The sequence below is a fragment of the Eubalaena glacialis genome, chromosome 14, assembly GCF_028564815.1.
Source record: "Eubalaena glacialis isolate mEubGla1 chromosome 14, mEubGla1.1.hap2.+ XY, whole genome shotgun sequence".
NCBI lineage: Eukaryota > Metazoa > Chordata > Mammalia > Artiodactyla > Balaenidae > Eubalaena > Eubalaena glacialis.
Genome location: NC_083729.1, coordinates 20829862 through 20854504, shown reverse-complemented (window position 1 = coordinate 20854504; position 24643 = coordinate 20829862). Strand labels below are relative to the sequence as shown.

The 24643-nt window shown below is 38.4% G+C and overlaps 1 protein-coding gene across 3 annotated transcripts in view; it reads right to left on the bottom strand.

The window, feature by feature from the left end:
* Positions 1 to 9203: 9203 nt before the first annotated feature.
* HADHB (hydroxyacyl-CoA dehydrogenase trifunctional multienzyme complex subunit beta) overlaps positions 9204 to 24643 on the bottom strand; it is a 37170-nt gene continuing 21730 nt past the window's right edge. For 2 of the 3 annotated variants that reach the window (XM_061168468.1, XM_061168467.1), the window contains exons 6-15: positions 23395 to 23494; positions 20230 to 20317; positions 18920 to 19107; positions 18400 to 18580; positions 17299 to 17420; positions 15145 to 15224; positions 15018 to 15065; positions 14221 to 14308; positions 13822 to 13896; positions 12466 to 12729 (exon numbers count right to left, since the gene is read on the bottom strand). In XM_061168468.1, the coding sequence (XP_061024451.1) occupies positions 12481 to 12729; positions 13822 to 13896; positions 14221 to 14308; positions 15018 to 15065; positions 15145 to 15224; positions 17299 to 17420; positions 18400 to 18580; positions 18920 to 19107; positions 20230 to 20317; positions 23395 to 23494 (1219 nt within the window). In that variant the 3' untranslated portion in view covers positions 12466 to 12480. Of the gene's footprint in view, positions 9972 to 12465; positions 12730 to 13821; positions 13897 to 14220; positions 14309 to 15017; positions 15066 to 15144; positions 15225 to 17298; positions 17421 to 18399; positions 18581 to 18919; positions 19108 to 20229; positions 20318 to 23394; positions 23495 to 24643 lie in introns of those variants that run through there. The other variant, XM_061168469.1, reaches the window with a different exon arrangement.

The following is a 24643-nucleotide window of genomic DNA, read 5'->3' as shown; positions in this document are numbered from 1 at the left end:
ATGTTCCATAGCCTTCCCCAGAGGAGATGGGCACAGCTAGAAGCCAAGAGAAGATTGGGGTTTTAGGGCAAGCTCTCCAACAACAGAGAAAGCACCCCAGGCAGAGGACACATTCAGGTTCTTGGGCTCCTGATTATAACCTGGACTCCTGGTGACTCTGGATTGTCCCTTGTTTCTCCCTGAAAATCTGCCTCCAGTTAGCATTTGAAGGGAAAAGGTAGGATCGGAATGCATGGGAGTCACTGTAGCTGGGAGCAAAGTTCCTAGGACTTTTGCTGCCCAGGCAGGAGGGCAGGTGAAAATGTAAAAATGGATACAACCTCGTTAAAGGAGAGCTGGCAATAATAATAATTGCCCTGCAGTTGGGCCTTTCCACCCCTTCCTAGGCCACAAATGAAACCTACATCCCAGAACACAGCGAAGGAGGAAGTTAAGATGCCAGGTGAGAAAGAAGCGTTCTCAGAAGCAGCGTGAGCAGCGCGGAGTGAGGCCGAGTGTACAAAGCGCTTTCCAGCAAAGCTCTAAGAAGAAAACTCCTCTTCATATACCTGTCCCAACCTAAAGGGTGGAAAAAGGACTTCTCCAAGTAGACATTTCTAGAGGGGCTGAAGAAGGTGGAGGCCTCAGAAAGCAGATGGCGTAGCTCCCACTGCTTTTCCCAGAAAGCTGAAGGGAGTGTCACCACCACCAACCCTTGACTCAGTTCACTCTGAAAACTCCTTTTCACACTATCGAATTTTTAATTACCCTGAAAAACCATTGTTTTGAAGGAACTGCCATTGGTGGGTCCGGTGTCCAGAGGAGAGGGTAGCTTGCAGAGGCTTTAGGGCGAGGCTTTAGGGCGAGCTCTTTCACGGGGAAGACAGAAGCTCTGAGTGACCCACAGGCAGAGCTGTGTTCCTTCAAGGGTGTCGAGGGTGTGTCCTTGAATCCAGGGATGGGTCCTGGCCAATGCTCTGAACCCTTTCCGCCTCCCAGAGCTCAGCCCTTGGGAAAGATAGGCTTCTGTTTTCATTAGTCACGCTCATCTCTCTGGCAGCTTACCCGTTCCCCACCTGTGACTATCCAAGCAAGAAAAGTATGAAAAACTAGCTAAAGCTACCTAATGAATAAGGCTGCCTTTGCTGTAAAAATAATCAACAGATATCAAAGTTCAAAATAATTACAAAACTGTCTCAACCAGTTTTTAACTAATCAACTGTTCATGTTACAGATATATTTGATAAAAATGATCTTATTTTAACTATTCAGTGATTTCTTGTCTGATTATTTCTTCTCTATAGCTACAAAGAAAGGATGGCTTAATTGACAGGAACTCTGATCTTCTAAACATTGGAGGCCAAGGGGAGAATTTGGTTCGTTTCTTTTCAAAATTTAGGAAAAGGTGAAGTTAATAGGTCCCTCTTTCTTTAATCTCTATAAATACATTACTATAAAATGTAAGTTTCATAGACATATGCATGCATACAAAAAGTCACTGATATGAGCACATTTGTAAGAATGCGGTATAAATTTTAAAGTAGAGAGAAAGATAACACAGACTGCCAAGAATTAAGAAGAAAAGATGACAAACACTGACATTTAAAAAATGACAGGATCAAGCTAAGACTAGATATAGAGAAGAAATATTTAAGAAAAGCCTTTAGAGGACACCAAGATATCTAGCTGAATTATCTTACGGAATCCACAAGAGGATGCTGACAGGACTCTGAAAAATTTTTGAACTAAATAAATGAAAAAAATCTGACGAATGTTTGTTAATTTAAAAATTCATGGATATTTTTATAAAGTGGAATGAGGATGTTTTCTTTCGAAATAAAAAAGTGATATGCTAACCACATGCCATTGAAAATATTTTTCTTACATACACTATATCTCCACTTAAGGATTTGTGTGAATATTTCAATTGTGTATAAACCAGCTCAAGTATTTCTCTAAATGGATTCAATCATGCTTTCAAATAGAACATACCAACTCACCAGGACAACTGCAATGTCCCTGTGCCTCATACTTGTTCCAGCCCTCACAGGAAGCAGCAGCTACTGGAATCCCGTGGGGGCTTTGCCTTGCTGGTTTCCCTGGCAACAGAGTCAGGTCTCAATGCCACTTTCACTTTTTAAAATATTTATTTATTTTTAAATTAAATTAATTTATTTTTTATACAGCAGGTTCTTATTAGTTATCTACTTTATACATTAGTGTATAAATACACTTTCACTTTATTAACAATTTACAGTCTTGTTTTAATTATAAAATTTTTTTTTGAAAAATTCAAGTAATATAGAATAGAAACAGCAGATTCCTTTCCTGAGTACGCTTCTGTAGATACATGTGTTCTCGTTTTCCTTCTCAAATGACTGCACATACTCAGTGCATGCTCTGCTGCTAAAAGCACACTTGAGAATGGATAAACAAAATGACATTAAGCCTTTGTTCACTTGGCTCTCTCCATAAAAAAAAAAAAAAAAAGGAATGAAAAAGAATGCTCTAGAGGTAAATACAAGAAGGTGAGATATAGCAGCAATTCCATTTCTAAAAAGAAGGCTTAAAGAAATAAGTAAACAAGTGAACAGATAAATGTACAAAGGGTGTGCACTCTAGCGTGTTTACATCCTCAAAAAAGAGGCACTTGGTAAAACAAATTAGGATATATCCATACAAAGGAATGCTATGTGGTCATTAAAAATGATGACATATAGCTACACCCACTAATATGAAAAAATGCTACATAGCTAAGTAAAACAAAAGGGTTCCAGAACACCATTATACCAGGCAATTATGTTCTATATGTCCACATAAATATGTACACATTAAAAAGGAGAGATATCAAAATATAAACAGTGGGTATCTCTACTTGATTTTTCATTTTCTTCTTCTACTCTATATTGTTTGAATTTTTTACGATAAGCATGTATTTTTATATTGGAAAAAAAATGTTTTCAAAAAGTTTTCCTAGGGGCTTCCCTCGTGGCACAGTGGTTAAGAATCCGCCTGCAAACGCAGGGGACACAGGTTCGAGCCCTGGTCCGGGACGATCCCACATGCCGCGGAGCAACTAAGCCCGTGCGCTACAACTACTGAGCCTGTGAGCCACAACTACTGAGCCCGAGTGCCACAACTACTGAAGCCAGTGCGCCTAGAGCCCATGCTCCACAACAAGAGAAACCACCGCAATGAGAAGCCTGCGCACCACAACGAAGAGTAGCCCCCGCTCGACGCAACTAGAGAAAGTCCGTGCACAGCAATGAAGACCCAACGCAGCCAAAAATAAAATAAATTAAAAAAAAATTTTTTCCTAAACATTTTGCATATTTAAAAATAGAATCTTGACAAGCAAAGAAACACAAACAAAATACGCCCTGGTATTTGAGTTTGTACAGAAGGACAGACTATATTAGGCATTCCTGGGGAAGCTGTGAACTCCCTATTTGGAGTTCTGCTTTGGGAATCAATTGATCACTGATGGTTCTTTAAGTGTGGAAGGGATAAGGGCTCCAATTTGAGTACGACATTGAGTACAAACACTGCCAACATGTCTAAATGCTTCTTCTCTTTCACAATAATCTATTTAATAATTTTCAGAATAATATGTCTACTCACTATTTTTGTCCTCCTATCCCCACATTCTCCCATTTCCTCTCCATCAATGATCCCTCTTCATTGAGCAAGCACAATAAACCAGTTCAGAGTCCCCCAAAACCACAGTGGATATAGGCAGAAGGACTCTGAGTCATCCATTAAAATCTGAGAAAGCCCGGGAGACCCTGCTACCGCCTTTTACTCCTCAAGAAAGACCGGAACTGCAGAGGCCTGGAGAAATAAACAAAACTGAGAAAGGATGGGGGAGAAGACAGGCGGAGAAGCAAACAGCTAGGGGCAGGGAAGAGTGGTGGGGAGAGGGTGGGGGAGAAGTTGGGGAGCTGACCTTTTGAAGTTTGAATGAAAGAAGATGAGGGCAAATAAAGGCTCCACTCTCAATTGGATATTTGGTGGAACAGAGGGTCTAATTAAAGTTCTACAATGAAAAGAGAGACACTTTTAAGTTGGGATCTTTAAAAACATAACCAGTTTAAGATATTTAAGAACAAACATCAAGAAGGCGTCTATAATCACCACAGCCAAGGATGATCTTTTGTAGCAGTCATGCTAATGAAAATAACGTGGCTCTCTCTATACATATAAAATGTTTTGAAATAGTACATAACTTTAACCTGTGTGCTCCTCTCCAATCCAATTCCACTGCCCCCTACCTAGAGGTAACTTCTGTTCTGAACGTTTTCCCTTACCTTAAAAAAATTTTTTTTAATTGTGGTAAAATACACATAAAATGTTATTTTAATGATTTTTAAGTATACAGTTCAGTAGTGTTAAGTACATTCACATTGTAGTGCAACCAATCTTCAGAATTCTTTTCATCTTCCAAAACAGAAATCCTGTACCCATTAAACAACCCCGCATCCCCCCTCCCCAAAGCCCTGGCAACCACCATTCTACTGTCTTTATGAATTTGACTGTTTTAAATACCTGGGACAAGTAGAATCATACAGTATTTGTCTTTTTGTGACTGGCTTGTTTTACTTAGCATAATATCCTCAAGGTTCATCCATGTTGTAGCATGTGACAGGATTGCCTTCCTTTTTAAGACTACATAGTATTCTATTGCATGTATATACACATTTTGTTTATCCATTGATCCATCAGTGAACACCTGAGTTGTTTCCAAGTTTTAGTTATTGTGAATAATGCTATTATGAACATGGGTGTATAAATATTTCTGAGACCCTGCTTTCAATGCTTTTGTATATATACTAGACCTGGAATTGCTGGATCATATGGTAATTCTATTGGGTTGGCCAAAACGTGTCTTTGGTTTTAAAGTAAAAATAAAAGACACATTTTTCATTTTCACCAAGAACTTCATTGAGCAACGTATTCACCCTTTTGTTCCACCACCTTCTGCCATTTTTCAGGCAACTTCACAATTCCATCTTCCCAAAACTTTTTATCTTTTTGAGCAAAGAACTGTTCCAGGTGCCTTTTACAGTTTTCCAGGGAATTGAAATTTTTTCCATTAAGAGAATTTTGTAAAGACTGAAATAAATGGAAATCCGAAGGTGCAATGTCTGGTGAATACAGCAGATGAATCAGAACTTCCCAGCCAAGCTGTAACAGTTTTCGCCTGGTCATCAAAGAAACATGCGGTCTTGTATTACCCTGACGGATGATTATGCGTTTTCTGTTGACTAATTCTGGACGCTTTTTGTCAAGTGCTGTTTTCAGTTGGTCTAAATGGGAGAAGTACTTGTTGGAATTAATCGTTTGGTTTTCCGGAAGGAGCTCATAATAGAGGACTCTCTTCCAATCCCACCATAAAAACAACATCTCATTCTTTGGATGAAGCCTGGCCTTTGGTGTGGTTGGTGGTGGTTCATTTCGGTTGCCTGACAATTTCTTCCGTTCCATATTATTGTACAGTATCCACTTTACGTAACTCGTCACAATTTGTTTTATTGATGAAAACAGAATGTTTTCATTATGTTTAAGTAGAAAATCCCATGCGGAAATGTGGTCAAGAAGGTTTTTCTCGCTTAACTTATGTGACACCCAAACATTAAAGTGATTAACATAATCAAACTTGTGCAAATGATTTTCAATGCTTGATTTGGATATTTTGAGTATGTCAGCTATCTCCCGCGTGGTATTGATTGTTCTCAATTAATTTCTCGATTTAATTAATGTCTCAATTTGATCGCTATCAACTTCAACTGGTCTACCCGACCATGGAGCATCGTCCAGCAAGAAACTCCAGCACGAAACTTCTCAAACCACTTTTGACATGTTTGATCAGTCACAGCACCTTCTCCATACACTGCACAAATCTTTTTTTTTTTTGCATTTCAGTTGTGTTTTTACCTTTCCTGAAATAAGCATAATATGCAGAAAATTTTGCTTTTTTCTTCCATCTTCAATACTAAAATGGCTACACAAAAATTCACCAATTTTGATTGTCTTTTTTTAAATGCATGCTGATGTGACAGCTGTCATGTACAATCTGACAAAATTGTTTTGAATGACGTTAAAGACAACTAAGTGCTACTAGAGCCATCTTACAGAAAAAAACCGAACGAACCTTTTGGCCAACCCAATGCCTTTAATTTTTTGAGGACCTGCTATACTATTTCCCATCGCATCTGCACAATTTTACATTCCCATCAACAGTGCACAAAGGTTTCAATTTCTCCATATCCTCACCAACACTTGTCATTTTCAGGTTTTTTAATAGCAGCCATCCTATTGGGTGTGAAGTAGCAGCTCACTGTAGTTTTGATTTGCATTTCCTCAACAGTGACGCTGAACATCTTTTCATGTGCTCATTGGTCATTGTATATCTTCTTTAGAGAAATATCTATTCAAATTATTTGCTCATTTTTATTTTTTTTATAAATTTTATTTATTTATTTTTTTTTTCTGGCTGCGTTGGCTCTTCGCTGCTGCGCGCGGGCTTTTCTCTGGTTGCGGCGAGTGGGGGCCACTCTTCATTGTGGTTCACGGGCTTCTCATTGTGGCAGCTCCTCTCGTTGTGGAGCACGGGCTCTAGGCATGTGGGCTTCAGCAGCTGTGGCACGTGAGCTCAGTAGTTGTGGCTCGTGGGCCCTAGAGCACAGACTCAGCAGTTGTGGCGCATGGGCCTAGCTGCTCTGCAGCACGCAGGATCCTCCTGGACCAGGGATCGAACCCCTGTCCCCTGCACTGGCAGGCGGACCCTCAACCACTGCACCACCAGGGAAGCCCTTTTGCTCATTTTAAAATTGGGTTTTCTAGCTCTTCAGTTGTAGTTCTTTATATATTCTGGATATTAACCCCTTATATGATTTATATTTTCCCCAATTCCATAGGATGCTTTTTCACTGTGTCCTTTGATGTACAGTTTTTAATTTTTATGAACTCCGATTTTTTTCTCTTTCCTGTTCTTTTGGTGTCATATCCAAGAAATCATTGCCAAATCCAGTATCATGAAGCTTTCCCCATTTCCTTCCAAGAGTTTTATAATTTTAGCTTTTATGTTTAGGTCTTTGATCTGTTTTGAGTTAATTTCTGTATATGGTGTAATGCAGGGGTCCAACTTCATTATTTTGCATGTGGATATACAATTTTCCCAACACCATTTGTTGAAAAGACTGTCCTTACCACACTAGTCTTGGCACTCTCCTCGAAAATAATTCAACTGTATGTGAATTTACATCTGGGCTCCTTTTTAAGCTATTAACTAAACCCCAGATTCCACCAGTTTTTTTTTATTAGTGTCCTTATTCTGTTTTAGAATCCAACCCAGGATACTACATTACATTTAGTTCTCGTGTCTCTTTCGCCTCCTCTGGTCTGTGACAGTTTCTCAGTATTCTTTTATTTTTCATGACTTTGATAGTTTTGAGTACTGGTCAAGTATTTTGTAGAATGTCCCTCAATTTAGTTTTGCCTGACGTTTTCTCATGAATCGACTAGGTTATGAGTACTTGGAAAGAATACCACTAAGGTGAAGGGCCCTTTTGATTACCTCATACCAGGAGGTCTGTGATATCCACATGACAGCACCGATAACAACCTTGGTCATTTGGTTAAGCTAGTGTTTGCCAGGTTTCTCCACTGTAAGGTTGCCTTGTTTTCTGTCTTCACACTCTATTTACTGAAATTGAGTCATTAAGTCCAGCCCACACTTAAGAGGGGAAGGGCTTGTTCCACCTCCTGGAGCCTGGGGTCTACACATATTATTAGGCATTCTTCTGTAAGATTTCTCTTTTTTCTTAACTGTTTTGGAAAATATTTTCACCTTGTACGTAGGCATCCTAGAAATGTGCTTAGTTTTGCTTATTTTTAAAACTTTGCTGTGGATGAACATTCGTTATTTACAATATATTGCTATTAGAGAGCGATGCTGCTATCAACACTCTTGTACATGTCTTCTGGTACTCATGTACAAGTTTCTCCAGGAAATATACCCAAGAGCGGAAAAGCTGGATTATAAACCATGTGTCATATTCAAATGTACAAGATAATGCCAGACTGTTTTCCAAAGTGGTTGTATCAATCTACATTCTCACCAGCAGTGTATAAAAAGTTCCTACTGTTCTACATCCTCACTAACGCTTGGTATTCTCAGTCCTGTTCATTTCTGTCAGTCTAGTAGGTATAAAATAATACCTCATCATGATCTTGGTTTGGTTTTTCTTGATTACTAATGAGCATCTTTTCATGTTTATTCTGCATTTGTACATTATTTTCTAAAAAAATACCTGTTAATATCTTTTGCCATATTTTACCATGTTATCTTTCTTCTTTTTTTTTTGGCCTCACCGCACGGCATGTGGGATCTTAGCTCCCCAACCAGGAACTGAACCCGAGCCCCCTGCAGTGGAAGCCCAGAGTCTTAACCACTGGATCACCAGGGCCTATCTTTCTTCTTTTTGATTGACAGGAATTCTGTATACACCCTGGATCCTTTGTAAAATATATCTATATCATATATATCTTGTAAGGTATCGATCATATGCATGATATGATAGAGATATAAAAGATATATTTTTGATAAGATATATATATGCACATCCTTTGTAAGTTATATCTGTATCTTCACCCCATTTGTGGCTTGTCTTTCCACTCTATCATATAAAGAACAAAGGTTCTTATTTCAACATAGGCAAATTTATAGATCTTTTCTTTTATGATAACACTTTAAATGTCTTATTTAAGCAATTCTCCCCGCCCCAACCTAAGGGTCATAGTGGTATTTTTTTTCTAAATTTTAAAAAGTTTTTATCTTTTATATTTAACTTATCTAGAGTTAATACTTGTGATATGTAAATATAATGGTTTGCAGTATTAAAAACTCACATTAGGTGTAATTCACCAATGAAATCATGGGGAAATAAAGCTGGGACTCTCAAATAACCTTTTAAGAGGTTAGCACTTGCTCCCTTGCCCAATCTGTCCCTGAACTAGAGTATGATTCTGATTGCCAGTAACTTTCATAGACCTAAATGAAATTCACACGAATGGTTGCAACTGAGACTTTTTTTTCTGCAATGCACTAGCATACATGTTATTTAATGCAGTTTGGTTGTCAAAAAACTGAGAGAATTTTTAGTATGTTGACCAAATTTTTGAAATTTCTTTACATTTCATTAAACCCGGCAAACAGAAACATCTCCAAACAGTAAAATAAATTTATTTCAATTGGGCACTGGGGAAAAAATGGTGTTATTCTAAAGCAGGACCTTCTTTATGTTCCTAGCAGCTTCATGGTTGACTAAAATGGTTAGAAGTTACAAATGAGTAATCCAAGGCAAAATCTGTCCCTAAGCCAAGAGAACCACCTTTTACCTCTAATAAAACAAGGCAAATGGTTCTCTGATACTTCTCTACTTTATTAAGGTTAACCAACATGGTATTTATATATCTAAACATTTACTGTAAATTTTCAGTGATGTTTAGATTCTGAATTACCTTTCCATAATTAAGTTAAATTTAGGCACATTGGTTTGCATTTTATAGAAAACATTTATCTTTAGGTCACAAATAGGAATGAGCTATAATTTGCAAATGTTACAAAGGTGATTCCAAATCTCAGCTAAATTCTTTCCAAAATTGCAACCACTCATTCAGTCTTTCATAAAAATAGAGACCAAACACAATTGCTTAAACTTATCACTGTTGAGAGATTCTGGTAACTAAGAAATTCCTGAAAGAGTAATAAGCTGTGATTATTGGAAAGCTCAGAACACTGGAAAGGCTTAACTGCAAAGTACTTAACAGAAGGCCACAAATTTTGTTTTCCTAAGAGGAGCTAGGAACTATAAATGTCACTGAGTAGTGCATTGAAATGGCATTGCCTAGGGTGAGTGTTGCACAGAAACTCCAGGTCACCTCTTCTTGATCTATTATTTTGGATAAGCTTCCACTATCATAGCATGGCCCTGTAAAGGAAAAAAAAGTTCAATTAGAGCAGTCAAATGCAATGAATCCAGCCAGTACAGAGGCAGCATAGAACAATGGGAAAAATATAGGCTTTGGAACTTAATCCTGGCTCTGCCATTCAAACACTGTGTGATCTTGGGAAAGTTATTAGCCATTCTGAACCTCAACTTGCTCTCTAAATGGGGTTCATGGTGCCCACTTCAAAGTGTTTTTGTGAGCATCAGATAGCATACAAAGTGTGTATGTATACACACACACACACATACATGTATACACATGTGTATCAGAGTCTATCTAGAAGAGTCTGACTCCTAGTAGATGCTCCGTAAGTGGTTACTATTAAAATAAGCCAGAGGGGCTTTTTTAGCTGCATAAAAATAAACGCAATACAGTGAATCCAACAACAGCCTTCTCTCTCTCCTAGATAAGAAAACTGAGGCTTTGAGAGGTTAAGTTACTCATCCAAATCCACAAAGCTATTAAGTAACAGGGCCAGGACTTGGGGCCAGATGATTCCAAAACCTGGTCTCTTCTTTACTACTCTATGCAGGTGAAGATGATGATTTGAGGTCCCACAAAGGTAAAAAGGTAGAAAATCCCTTTCCTAGTACTAGGCACAGTGCTATATCCAAGTTATCTCCCTAGTTTAAACCTAGTATAGAAATTAATGATTTCATGAGTCTAAATCCTATCTGATAATCATAGTCATTCTATCTTTTGGACTGCTATCAAACTAGTTAATAGCCTAACTAATCTCCCTGCTTCTAGATTCAATTTAATCCCCACAAATATTAAGCAACTATTATTTATAAGGCACCAAGCTGAACACTGTGTGGGTACAAAGTTTTGCTATATGGTCTGTATCCTCAATCTAATATACACTGTACTTCAAAACAAACTGCTAAATACCTTGATACAGGCACAAGCAAACAAAAGAACATGGATGGGAAGGTTTGACTGACTTGGGGTTGTCCTAGAAGGACCCATAATAAGGTAGAATATTCCTTTTCCTGTTTTATTTCAACTGTGTTGTTTTCATGTTCCAAATCTTTTATATTGCACTAGATCAGTGGTTCCCAACGGCAGTGATTTTGCTCCCTCCCCTCCCCAGAGGACATTTAGCAATGTCTGGAGATATTTCTGGTGGTCCCAACTGTGTGTGTATGGCAGGGGGGCGGGGGGGTGGTGGGGAGTGAGGGGGGTGGTTTGCTACTGTTATCTAGTGGGTAGAGACCATGTTAAACACCCTACAACACACAGCACAGTCCCCTCACCCCCAACAAAGAATTATCTGGCCCAAAATGTTACTAGTGCCAAAGCTGAGAAATCCTGATCCACAATGATGGATTCCTCCTTTGATCTAATCATGTTTGTAGCACTCATTTGGCTCTTGAAGAAACAATGCCAAGTTTAATCTAGTTTCTAAGATGCATCATCTCCTTCTTCACTATACTGTAAACTTCTAGAGGTAAGTAATAATACTGGATATTATTCTCTGTTCATCCACAAAAGCATCTAGTATTGTGTTATTAATCCTCTATGTGCTAGGTTAAAAAATTAGGGAACAAACACTCAAAACCAAAGGACATTAACCTCTGTGGACTATGCACTATGTACAATGCTATGCACTAGTTACCTCCCTCGTTTAAACTTGGCATAGAAAGATAAGAGGGAGGGCTCCAGTCCTGATTTACCATGGTTTTCTGTAAATGAAGTTACACAGATTAGAAAATACTTCTGATCGTGAAGTCTAAAATATCCCAACCTAAAAATAACTGATCCCTTGCTTTTTCAAAGTCTCTGAGAAAAAGCCATAAATAAAGGCTTTTAAATGTAAGATGTTTATACTTTTACATATCTTATTCATCTTGGTCGGCAACAGATAGTTTCTGTTATCTGGAGAAAAATCAAATCTGTTTCCAACAGGGTTGGGAAAAAAAAAAGATTACAACCAGCCTTCCTTTTGGATTTTATTCCCACAGTGAAATGCTATAGCAGGTAGGAAGTTTCGTCAGTAACACAAGTAAAGCAGATAGAAAAAAAATCTGTAGAAAAACATAATTTTCCTCAGCTAAATAGCAAAGGGTTATCCAGAGGCAAATTAATTCTCCATTAAGGTATAGTTCAGTTCTCAAGAAAGACTTGGAGAGATTTTATGGATAAGGTCTCATGGTGACTAGATAAATGAATAAAATTTTATTATTAAGGAAGAAAATATATCAAAGTGTGAATAATGATAGTGTCTGATGAGGGGATTATAAGTGATTATAATTTTATTTTCTAAATACTTTTCGTATTTTCATGATTTCCATAAGGAGCATATATAACTTTTATAAACAAAAAACACAAACATTATTTTAGGGAAAAAAAATAACTTGGATTTAAATAGATTCTTCCTTTCAAAGTACTATCAGAATTAAAGTTGTACTCCCTCCCCACAAAAATGGGCTGCTTTTTTCCCGGTTGTCTGTCATCAGAAAAATCACTCTAAGACTGTTTCAAATTAAGCTAAATCAAACATTCTTGGATGAATTTGTTTTGTTTCCAAGAAAATGACTTTCTGGAAGCTCTTATGAAGTTTCTGTGACATACCTGCCCTCCAGCTGCACAGGCGGCAACTAACCCATACTGGCCTCCTTCCTTCTGTAATCTGTTGGCAGCTGCCATGACCAACCGACAGCCAGTGGCTCCAAACGGGTGCCCCAGGGAGAGTGATCCACCCCAGATGTTAAACTTCTCCAAAGGAGGCGATCCAACCTGGCTCCCACAAAAATAGACACAAATATAAAGATGAGTTTACTTAAGAATCAGGCCAGGCTCGTAGTTAACAGGTAGTAATGGCAATAAAGGGAAGTAACTAACTTAAGACAAATCACAAGTTATTTTACTGCAAAAGAAAGAAATTCTAAATCAATTCTGAAAGCCAAGGGCCCATTTATTTTTCATCTAACATCAGAATGGATGAACAAAGACAACCTAAAATTTTGCTTTTATTTTATTTTTTGTTTTTTAACATCTTTATTGGAGTATAATTGCTTTACAATGGTGTGTTAGTTTTTGCTGTATAACAAAGTGAGTCAGCTTTGTGTAAACATATATCCCCACATCTCCTCCCTCTTACGTCTCCCTCCCACCCTCCCTATCCCACCCCTCTAGGTGGACACAAAGCACCGAGCTGATCTCCCTGTGCTGTGCTGCTGCTTCCCACTAGCTATCTATTTTATATTTGGTAGTGCGTATATGTCCATGCCACTCTCTCACTTCGTCCCAGCTTACCCTTTCCCCTCCCCGTCCTCAAGTCCATTCTCTACACCTGCATCTTTATTCCTGTCCTGCCCCTAGGTTCTTCAGACCATTTTTTTTTTCAGATTCCATATGTATGTGTTAGCATATGATATTTGTTTTTCTCTTTCTGACTTACTTCACTCTGTATGACAGACTCTAGGTCCATCCACCTCACTACAAATAACTCAATTTTGTTTCTTTTTATGGCTGAGTAATATTCCATTGTTTATATGTGCCACATCTTCTTTATCCTTGCTTTTATTTTTTTCTAAAGAATTTCCAGGAGGTATTTTTCAACTAAGAAATAAATATATGTAATGAAACACAAAATTCTTCATAAGAAGCAGCAGCTTTCCTCTTCATATTTTTATTAGCAGGTATTAAAGCTCCAAATATTAAAGTGCTTTGGAAATTCAAACTTTTTTTTGGCTATGCTGCACAGCATGCAGGATCTTAATTCCCCAACCAGGGATTGAACCCGCGCCCCCTGCAGTGGAAGTGCAGAGTCTTAACCACTGGACCACCAGGGAAGTTCCTCGAGCATATTTTTAACCAGAAACTTACCTTGGCTTTTCTACCCATGTAGTTTTGTGCAAACCAATCAGAATCCATGGCTTTCAAATTAGCCAAAATCTGACCCTAGAAAGGAAAATAACTCAATAAGGACCTTGTTAGTAATGTCCCTCAAGGCGTTCTTTGAGTTTGTCTAACTTTAAAGCTAAGCAAATCTTGAAATCAGTTTTCAGTGAATATTTCCTAAAGAAACAATCTGGTACTTTTGAAGGGCCTCAAAGTGATAGCTTCAAAAGGTATGTTTTTCAGCACTGTGTGTGTAGCCCTGGGTTCCTCCCATCATGCCCTTCCCAGCAGTATAAGTCAGTACTTCAAATATAAAGCTCCACTCTTGTTTTACTCATATTAAATGATTATAGTCCTTTGATATGTGTCTTTAAAGTGACTTACTGAGAAAGCTTCATGAAATTCAAAAGCATCGATATCATTCATTGTTAATCCTGCCTTTTCTAAAACTTTTGGAGTAGCATATGTTGGTCTGAAAAGAAAAAAATAAGTGATACAATATTAAAACTTTAATTTTTAACCTAAGAGCTCCTTCATATTCCCCAAACTGAGTTCTACATAATTATCAGAGTGTCTTCCACTCACTCACTGATTCTACTGTACAAATATTAAGTGTTGGTGATACAATATTAAACTGAACAGACATGGCCTCTGCCCTTTGCAGTTGATATTCTGGACTCAGAGAAATAGATAATAAGCAAGTAAACAATTAACGAGAAGGACAACTTAATAATGTGAAGAGCTAGAAGAACACAGAGTTCAAAGGGCAGAGCATCAGAAGGGGCGTGGCTAGTTAAAGGACATAATGGAGGCTAGTGAGGGTAGAGACTCGTGAGGGAGGGAGAGGAGTCTAAACATTAGGAGGCTTTTATAAAAAGCTATTCTGAAGACTGTTGCAGAGTGTGTGGCAATATGAAAAAAATGCTTATGACATCTTAATGTAAAACAAGAAAGCAAAATCGTATATATATTGTAATTATAAGTAGAAAAGTATAGGAAAAAGTGGAAAAGACTCTAAAACTATAAAATGATAAAGCAACATAAAAGATTATTATTATTTAAAAAACCCAACTCACAAGCCAATTATGAACTCAGGGCTTAATGTACTTTAAAATCTATGTAAGAAACATTGGTAACCAAATATTTTTCATTATAATCCTAGGATATACACTGCTACCTACCCAAGTAAAAGCTGATCTTTTGGATCCTGAGACACGTACATGAAATCCCTAGGTAAAAAAATAGAGGAGTTAGCTCTAGTACTAAAATAAAGAAACCAGAGGCAATTTATTTGACCACTTACTTTACCTCAAATATGCCTTCGGCTTATAACCCATGGCCAGAGCTTTTTCCTCTGCCAAAATCAGCACTGCAGATGCACCATCGGTCTGAAATGTTGACCGGAACAAAAATGTTAAATTCTGCAGCCCCTCTGGTGGTCTTTCTTCAGCCACCTTCCATGCCCTGTTCCTAAATCTACCAACCAGTGACACTTATACAGTGCCTCCATATAACAAAATCTTTTCATTTTATCCATCGTTAAGTCACAATTCAAACACACACACCGACCCACTTTTGGAAGACGAGGGTAGAAGAGCCTATTCAGAAAGTACCGTAATTATCAAAATGGATGAGGAGAATAGGTAACTCTAGAAATATGTGTTCATGATAAACTAAAAGTTTTTTGCTTTTAGTGCAGAATATGAGGAATTTTATGAATTAAAACAATCTCCAAAAAAATCTCTTGTTTACTGATTTATTTTTACATTTTCTGGACTGTTTCCCAGCTGCTTCCTGCCTGTGGCTTCGAGGTGATTTTCTTCTATTTATAGACTATAACAATGGGAGAAGAAGAAATAGGTAGATAGCTGAGAACATAAGAACCATGGCCTTCCCTCTCTGGACCTACCCCACATGCTTTTTTCCAACTGACAGCTGAGAAGTTGGGGGACAAAGAAGTACCACTCACAAAAGCCCTTTACCATTGCTTCAAAAAAAACAAAAAAAAAAATCCAAAATTCCAAAGGAAAGGAAACTACTCTCTAGATAATTTGCAAAATCAAAACAATTTCTACCACATCAGACCATATTTTTATAACTCAGTAATTTTGAAGAGGCTATGTAGCCACTACTGATAGGCGGGCATGAAGTCTGGAAACACAGGTGACTATACATAATGATATCACATCAATAATATATTCAATGTGCAGTTGTGCAAAATTGCGGTGAATGTGGTACGTTAACAAAATCTCTGAAAATCCATGTATTTGTGATGCATTACCTCTGATGATTCGTGTTTCTGATTTTTGATGAATAAACCTGAACCTTTTGCACACCCCACAAGTAATCAAGGGGGTTCAGATCTGCCAAGAGTGTAACCCATACCATATGGCCCTATCATCCAACTTGGTTTTGGAAATAATCACCTAACCAGCCCTTCACCACTCAGGCTTTACAGAGTGGTACACCATCGTGTTGGAACCACTTCAGGCACCCTTGCCCGAGCTCAAGAGCAGGCATTAAATCATCATTTACCAAAGTCAAATATGTCAAACATTTGCCTATGTTTCTAGACTGTATATCTGGGTAGAGGAGTTACACTGTAAAAGAAACATTGACCAGATGAACTATATCCAGAAGACTACACCCAAGGTAGTAGGAGAAGGGAAACCACATCTCCCAAGCAGAAGCAGAATCAGCAGGGACATTCAATTGAGGAGAAGAAAAAAAACCCAAGCAAGGACATGAAGCTACCTGCATATAAGTAAAATAACAACAACAGAAAACGAGGGTAGATTTATTCCATGATGCTTATAGGAAAGTAATTTGGGGGCCAGCATAAAACATAATTTTCTAACAATCAGAGCTAGGAGAAGTATCTTGTCACTCTCTCTGCCTACTTTCCAAGTCTTACATGACTCCCTGAATTCATATCCTATGTTCCAACCAAGCTTTTCCCCAAAGAGGTCCTTGCTCTCATAACTCCTGATTTTGCATTTGCTGTTCCTTTTGCCTAGAATGCCGTTTATACACTATTTGAATTGGCTTGTACTCGTCCTTCAAGATTCTCTGAGCAAGGGTCACCTCCTCTAAGAAGCCTCTTTGACTCACCCATCTATGTATCTTCCCCAAGAGCCTATGCTTATAGTCTTCACAGCACTTTCTCACTACATTACAATAAGCTGTTCTTTTTATCTCCAGTGCCTAGCGCAGGCAGTCAAAGTTTTTTGACTGCTGAAGTGCCTGAAGGGAACAGCTTTTTGTATCAGAATGGTGACTGGGTCAGGAGACTTCTATGGTTTTAAAAGCTATAATTCTATTTTAATATTATCTTTGTAATGAGGAAGTATATTTTTAAGTCTCTATTCATAATACACACAAATACCTCTATTTCAGGCTTTTCTATTGAGAGTACACAAATATAAAAGATCACTAGTAAACACATATAGCACACATAGTTACCAGAAAAGAAGAATTTGCAGCTGTCACTGTGCCATAGGGCTTGATGAATGCAGGTTTTAGTTTGGCCATTTGCTCCAGGGAGGAAGGACGAATGCCATTATCTTGAGTAACTGTATCTTTTCCTATAAAAATATGAAGTTTTTAACTCTAAGGCACCACAAGCATTATATATCTTCTCCAGAGAAATACACTTTAAAAATTACAAGAACAAATAAAATGTAAACCACAGATATTCACTAAAAAGTAAGCCTTTTATAGTTATCAAGGTATTACCAAATTTGAAAATAAATTCTTAAGACTTCTGGGAAATAATCTAAATGATTTAACATTAGAAAGGATACCCTATTTTCTTAAGATATTCATTCACATTTGGCTCTTCTATACAGAAGAGATATGAGTGAAGAATTTTAAAAACAGGCATGCACATAAGAACTAAAACATATCTGCAAGATCTAAAGGAGACATAAAAACTTCTCTTTTTAAAAGTTTTACCAGGGACTTCCCTGGTGGTCAAGTGGTAAAGAATCCACCTTCTAATGAAGGGGACGCACGTTCCAGCCCTGGTCAGGGAACTAAGATCCCACGTGCCTTGGGGCAACTAAGCCTGTGCACCACAACTACTGAGCTCGCGCGCCTCAACGAGAGAGCCTGTGTGCCGCAAACTACGGGGCCCACGCGCTCTGGAACCCGCGCACCACAACTACAGAGCCCACACACCCTGGAGCATGTGCACCACAACTAGAGAGAAAAAACCCGCACGCCACAACTACAGATAAGCCTGCGCGCCGCAACGAGGAGCCCGCATGCTTCAACAAAGATCCCGCGTGCTGCAACTAAGACCTGACACAGCCGAAAATAAATACATAAGTAAATAATAAAATAAAATCTTAAAAAAAAAAATGTTTACCTACTGTTACAACAAGGATTGAAACTTGAGTCCATGTTTAAGAATAAAGGCTGAGTGTTTTGGAAAGAGAACCATCATATTTACTGGAAAGTCACTCGGGGTCTTTGGAGTTTTAGAAGAAATTCAGAACTCCCTAACAAATATCAAGAGCATTAAGAGCATTCTCCTCTACAAAGTTAAGCAAACTGTTTTACCTGGTACTTTGAAGGGCACGACATCAGAAAGGAGTCCTTCATCCTGTGCCTTTTTGGCCAGGCTGTGTGAGCGCAGTGCATACTCATCCTGTTCCAGCCGAGAAATAGCAAAGGCGGCAGCCAGTCGGTCTGCAGAGTGGCCCATGGTCTCATTGGTGGAGAACTCGGCCACTGCTGGAAGCTGGGAAAGGAGATATTCAGGACCAGGCACACTGTTAACGGGTGCTATACCACACCTAGGGTTATTTGGGAAAGTTAAAGTCTACTATCAATCAAGACCAAGACAAGGGAAGTTCTTTCTGAGCAGGGCATCTCTAAAAAGGGCTTACAAATTCAAATCTTCGAACCACTATTTTTTCTTTCTTTCCATCTGGACCAAATAATTAACCTTTCCCTGTAACTAACAGAATCTGCAACTGCTAGAGCATAACTGAACCCATGCTGTCTTCCCTAAGTCTAAATCTCTGCAATGGGATGCTTCGGCAACACAAGTCTTTATGTAAGTGTTCAGAAGTCTCACCTCGGGTGACAGGAAATTCAATCTGAATTTAGAGATTAAAGACAGTCGCTGACCCAGAGTCTTGGCCTTACTGAGATCCAGCATCATCTTCCTCATTTTCCTTGAATGGCGAATAGGGACGTCAGACATTAACTCTACACCGCCTGCCACGACCACATCACACTGGCCGGAAGCAATCAAGCTGACAGCTACAGGGCACAGGGCACAGGTACATGAGCATCTCTTGTATAGATAAACAGGCCATTGGTAATTTAAGCTCTTTTTCCTTTTTTTACATTTAGGCTTCTTGATTTAAAAATTGTATGATAGTTACTAGCATTGTACAACATGTGTAATTAAGGTTTTTACCTCTTCAGAGGGATTAGGGTAAGGTTTTTAAATGACTAAAAATACATTCAATGCACTGGAGAAAAACAAGTTTCATTCAGGCTGTATGGACATCAACTTCCGGAAGTATCCACTGGACCAACTCTCAAACAAATCGTACTCTAAACCAGAACTTTTGGCATATTTTATATGCTCCCAGCTTAAGTTTCCATAATGACTTTTTTCCTATAAAGAGAATTTCAATTTCTACTAGAAGCTAGAGAAATTCTGGCTTTTAGCTAGAAGGCAGCCCCTTTCCCTCTTTATGGCCACTGGCAAGTACTGTGTCGCTCTACCCAGACCCATGCTGCGTGGAGTGGAGAATGCCCCCATCCCTGCCTCTGGCTTCACCCCCTGCCACCCCTTAGGTGGCAACCTGGCCTTGATGTCACTAAGAGAGCACATCATGACCATATCTTTCACGTTTCCTGTCTTTTCACAATAAGGGTTGATGCTACAAAATGTCCCACAGATTTGCTAAGTTTTTTAGGAGAATTTCTAACTAATTTAAAAAATGCCTAGATGTGGGGGAAAAGTAGAGGAAAAGAGTTGTATCATCTAAAGCAGTGACTTATCACTGTGACAATGGTAGAGGGAGGAAGGCCACAATCTTCGTGGGGGAGTATAATATTAGAATCACCTAACTAAAATCTAGCAGGTTATAAACTTCTCATGCCTCAAATCTAGAAGTATCCCTCCAATAAATAATCCCTGAGATAGCCAGCCACACTATGGATGGAGAAACTACAAGAATGGTTGTGGTCCTCAGGTACGGAGGGCAGGAAAAAGGGCTGAGAACTACTGTCAAAAATCAAAAAATTTAAACATTACCTTATTTTTTGAAACACACAGAGATCATTTATTTCTGTTAAGAGTAGTTTTTAATGATCATATAAAAGACAAAGGAGAACCAACATGTACCCTCTGCGGTCAAAAAAACATACCTGTGGTCATGGCTTGGTTGGAAGAGATGCAAGCCATGGTGACAGTGTGAGCAGGAGTCTTATCAGAGAAGCCAGCTCCGAGGGCAGCCTTGAGGAAACAGAGTGAATGAAATGATCACTTATGAAGGCAGTGCTACATGTAAATGGTGCTTTAAGCAATACTTCACTGTATGGTAAATCAGGAAAGGATTTGAGTTCAATAATCCATAGAGTAATATTTAAAATAAAACTAAGCACATCACAGAAATGGTTTACTAATTTTTCGTCTAGCCGTTAACTGACAAGCACTCTGCCAAGTTCCTTGTAGCCATTTTCTAGTGTGGTATTCAAGCCTACAACAGTCTTGCAGTTCACCTAATTTCTTAGCAATGCTTCTCTCAGAGCTTTAAGGACATTAATATGTAATTTGATTTTAGCTTGTTTAAATTTGCAAGTAAACCTAAAGTAAATCTGCTACATACAGTTGAGGGAATGATGACCTATATCATGGTGTGGGGTTCTCATGACCTATGTTCCTGCAGTTATAAGGCTTAGTAGTAAAGCAAAGTCATCAAACATGAAAATAATTTCTGAAGAACTGACCCCTCATGAACAGATTCCCACACAGGTCCCTGTCTGATTACACGCGTCTCTACTTTCACTGACTGCCTGATATTTCAGACAGCACACCGTGATCCAACGCAGAGAGGAACTGGAAAACACGCCAAACATGCAAGAGTTCAAGTTGATGAAAGAAATTTTGGAAAACTGCCTGAGCCTCAAGTGAGCCTCTGACAAATAAGGGTTAGACCAGTTAACAACTGGAAATGAGAAAACTGGTCAGGATGATGACACAAGAGGTGCTTCAAAAGAGAGTAATTTGAGGGGCCTTGAGAAAAACTGAGGCCCTCCTTTAATCTAAAAATGGACAAGAGGACATCTATTATTTTATTATACTATTTATTGAGTAAATTATGCTGCCAAAAAAACAATGAATGCCTGATTCCATTTTTGTTTCTGTAAAGAACTAATGCATAGGTGCAAAAATAAAATACTTACTTTTATAATATTAAATTTTCACTTTAAAAACAAAGCTCTCAACAGCTCATCTCCCCCCCCACCATCATTTACTATGAAATTCTGGTTCCTATTAAGGGAATTAATTTTTAGTGGCCTTTTTCTCAAACTATTTATCCTCAGAATACAAGATTTTCTATAATTTGGTAAGGTTAACATGTTTCCAAAGCTGAGATTAAAGGGTTCTGTTTCTTAACTGATTTTTACCTTCATACTTATACTACCTATACTAGTTACCACATTTACCACAATCCATAGGGACAGAAATGTGTTACAGTAGTGTACATGCAACATGACCTTACTCTGGTCTTTCCAGTGAGGCCTGATACTAGGTGCCCAACACTTTGTTGAAAACTACCCGCTGGCAACTGCACCTCAGCCTCTCAATGTAAACCAACCCAAAAGGAAGAGAGAGGCAAGTCTCCAAGGGGAAAGGGAGGAGAGCTTCCCAGTGGGGCAAGTGTAAAGGGCACTGAGGTTGTAATGGTCTGATCCTCACGTGGTCCTTTCTAGCCTGTGTCACACCCTTGGCCCCAGATGACTCTCAGGACTGAAGGAACTTTAAATAGAAGTGGCTGCTGGTGAACCTTGTCTACATGTTTCTATTTAAAGCCTGAATAGCTCTCAAGGCAAGCTTAGGCTCTAGATAGTACAATGAGGGGAAAGGAGGAAAATGCCTCTTAGTTAAGTTGGAGAGCAGGGAAGTATGCTGAGGCCTTTCAGTGAAGTCAGGTTCATGGGAACTCAGCAGCAGAAGCCTTTCAGGATTTCATTATTACACTATTAATACAGACAACAGGTGCTTAAAGTTTTCTAGCTGGAAGTCACAGTAGCCTTTAGGTTACAAAACAACTATAGAGAGACATACTTATAACATATCCCCTCAATTTAGCCTTTAGTATTAGTACAGGGCTGGGAGAGGGAATCTACCACATGTCAATCAATAGCTGAGATTTGCATATGGATATAAAATTTCCAGAAAAAAAAGTTATGGCTTTAGTGTTGGGATAGAATAGAAATATAGAGAAAATTGAAACAGATTAAATATTTACTTTTTAAGCGCTCTTATAAGAGTCACTTTGTTTTTTTCAGAATATAAAAGTTGAAAATGTTGATATACTCATGAAGTTGTCATATTTGATACATTTAGAAGGGTGAAGGTCCAGGGAAAAATAAAAAAATCAGGACGGGAAAAAAACCCCTCTTCCTGTTCTTAATTCTTTCCTGCCTCCCTACAATATACAGTAGCTGATTATGGCGGACTTTGGTAACACCAGGCCTTCAGCAGTCTTAACATATACTGATGAGTAAAAAGGGGGGACAAAACAAATACTTTCAGTCCTGCTCATTTCCCCTTCTCTTGGCTGACAGTGGTGAAAGTTACTGCCCTTCCAACTATACTGAACACAATAATATGGCAAGCACAAACCAGAAATAAAGAAAATGCTTAGCACACCGAAATGTGCTTTGGAGCCAACTTTACCCAAATAGCCACTTTTGAATTGAAACAAAGCCCAGAAAATGTTTTTGGACTATTCATCATGTAATGCCTGTAGAACATGCTGCAGAAGTTCCAAGGCCTGTCATTATCTCAGCTGCCCAATAAACACTACATGGAGCTTTGCCAACTAGGGTAAAAGTAAACGCCTGTGAAACAGTTAAAAAAGAAACTGCCCTATGTGTCATCTAGTCAAAGGGAACAAATGAATAAGCAAGGCTACGTCCAACAAAAACCGTGTTATGAAATAAGTTCTTTGTAAAATGTTGAAATTTTAAGTTAGAGGCCACAATATCTAGCATTACTAAAAGTCACATCAGCCATACTTTGCCATAATCTCTATTTTCCTAAGAGAAAACAAACTAAAATATCCCAAACCAGCTTAAATAATTGATTTGATGTATAGTATAAATATATTCTAGTATAGTGTACGTCATTTGATTTATACTATAATTCTTTTAAATATAAAATAATTCAAGTAGTAAAATCACATTTAAGTCAAATATAACTTTAATGAATTTTTAAAACTTTTAAAGAGTAAATTCTATTAATTAAAACTCAAATTGATTCCCCTATCAATCTTTAAACAATATAAAGTTTGTTTTACTCACCTCTCTAGCCACATTGCTTGTTTTCACTTCCTGTATAACTGTGCCGAAGATGATATAATCAACAACATCCTTTGGGACACTGGTCCGATGCAACAAACCCCTGCCAGCAGAAGTCCAAAGCAAAGAAACATTTCATACATTCAAGATAGTGCCATAGATCATCACATAAAGCACTACAGTTAACTTTGGTTAAAAGGTTAACTTTGGATTTAAGAGTAGAGATTGTATCTTTTCCTTAATTTGACAAGCATGTGGCACCTTATCAAATAAATTAAAGTCTAATTTAAAAAGTCAACCTTTGATGCTCAATTGGCAATGAGAAGTTAAATGGGAAGAATCATAAATAATTTGGAATATAATCTATAAAAATTTTAAATCACTATGTTGTACCCCTGAAACTAATATAAGATTATAAATCAACTATACCCCAATAAAAAAATTAAAAAAAAAATAATTTGAAATAGGATAAAACAGATACATAAACCAAAGTTTTCAGTCAAAAATCAAAGAGGGGGCTTCCCTGGTGGTGCAGTGGTTAGGACTCCGAGCTCCCAATGCAGCGGGCCCGGGTTCGATCCCTGGTCAGGGAACTAGATCCCACATGCATGCTGCAACCAAGAGTTCGCATGCAACAACTAAGGAGCCCACCTGCTGCAACTAAGACCTGGTGCAACCAAATAAATAAAAAAATATTTCTTTAAAAAAAGAAGAAAAGAGAAACAAATAGAAAATTAAAGAGTAAAATCCCAGTTATGTTAAATTTAAATTTGAAATATCAATATAAACACAATCTAAATAACATACATTTTTCTAGTTCTGATCACTGATAGAGACTAGAAGCAATAACACTCCAGTAGGAATGAGCACATCTTGAACTCAGACTTGGTTTCTAAATGCCATTTACTAGCAAAGGTATTAACTTTTTTAAAAAAATTAATTAATTAATTATTTTTGGTTGCATTGGGTCTCCGTTGCTGTGTGCGGGCTTTCTCTAGTTGCGGTGAGCGGGGCTACTGTTCGTTGCGGTGCGCAGGCTTCTCACTGCGGTGGCTTCTCTTGTTGCAGAGCACGGGCTCTAGGCACGCGGGTTTCAGTAGTTGTGGCTCGTGGGCTTCAGTAGTTGTGGCTCGCGGGCTCTAGAGTGCAGACTCAGTAGTTGTGGCACACGAGCCTTGTTGCTCCGCAGCATGTGGGACCTTCCCGGACCAGGGCTCGAACCCGTGTCCCCTGCATTGGCAGGTGGGTTCTT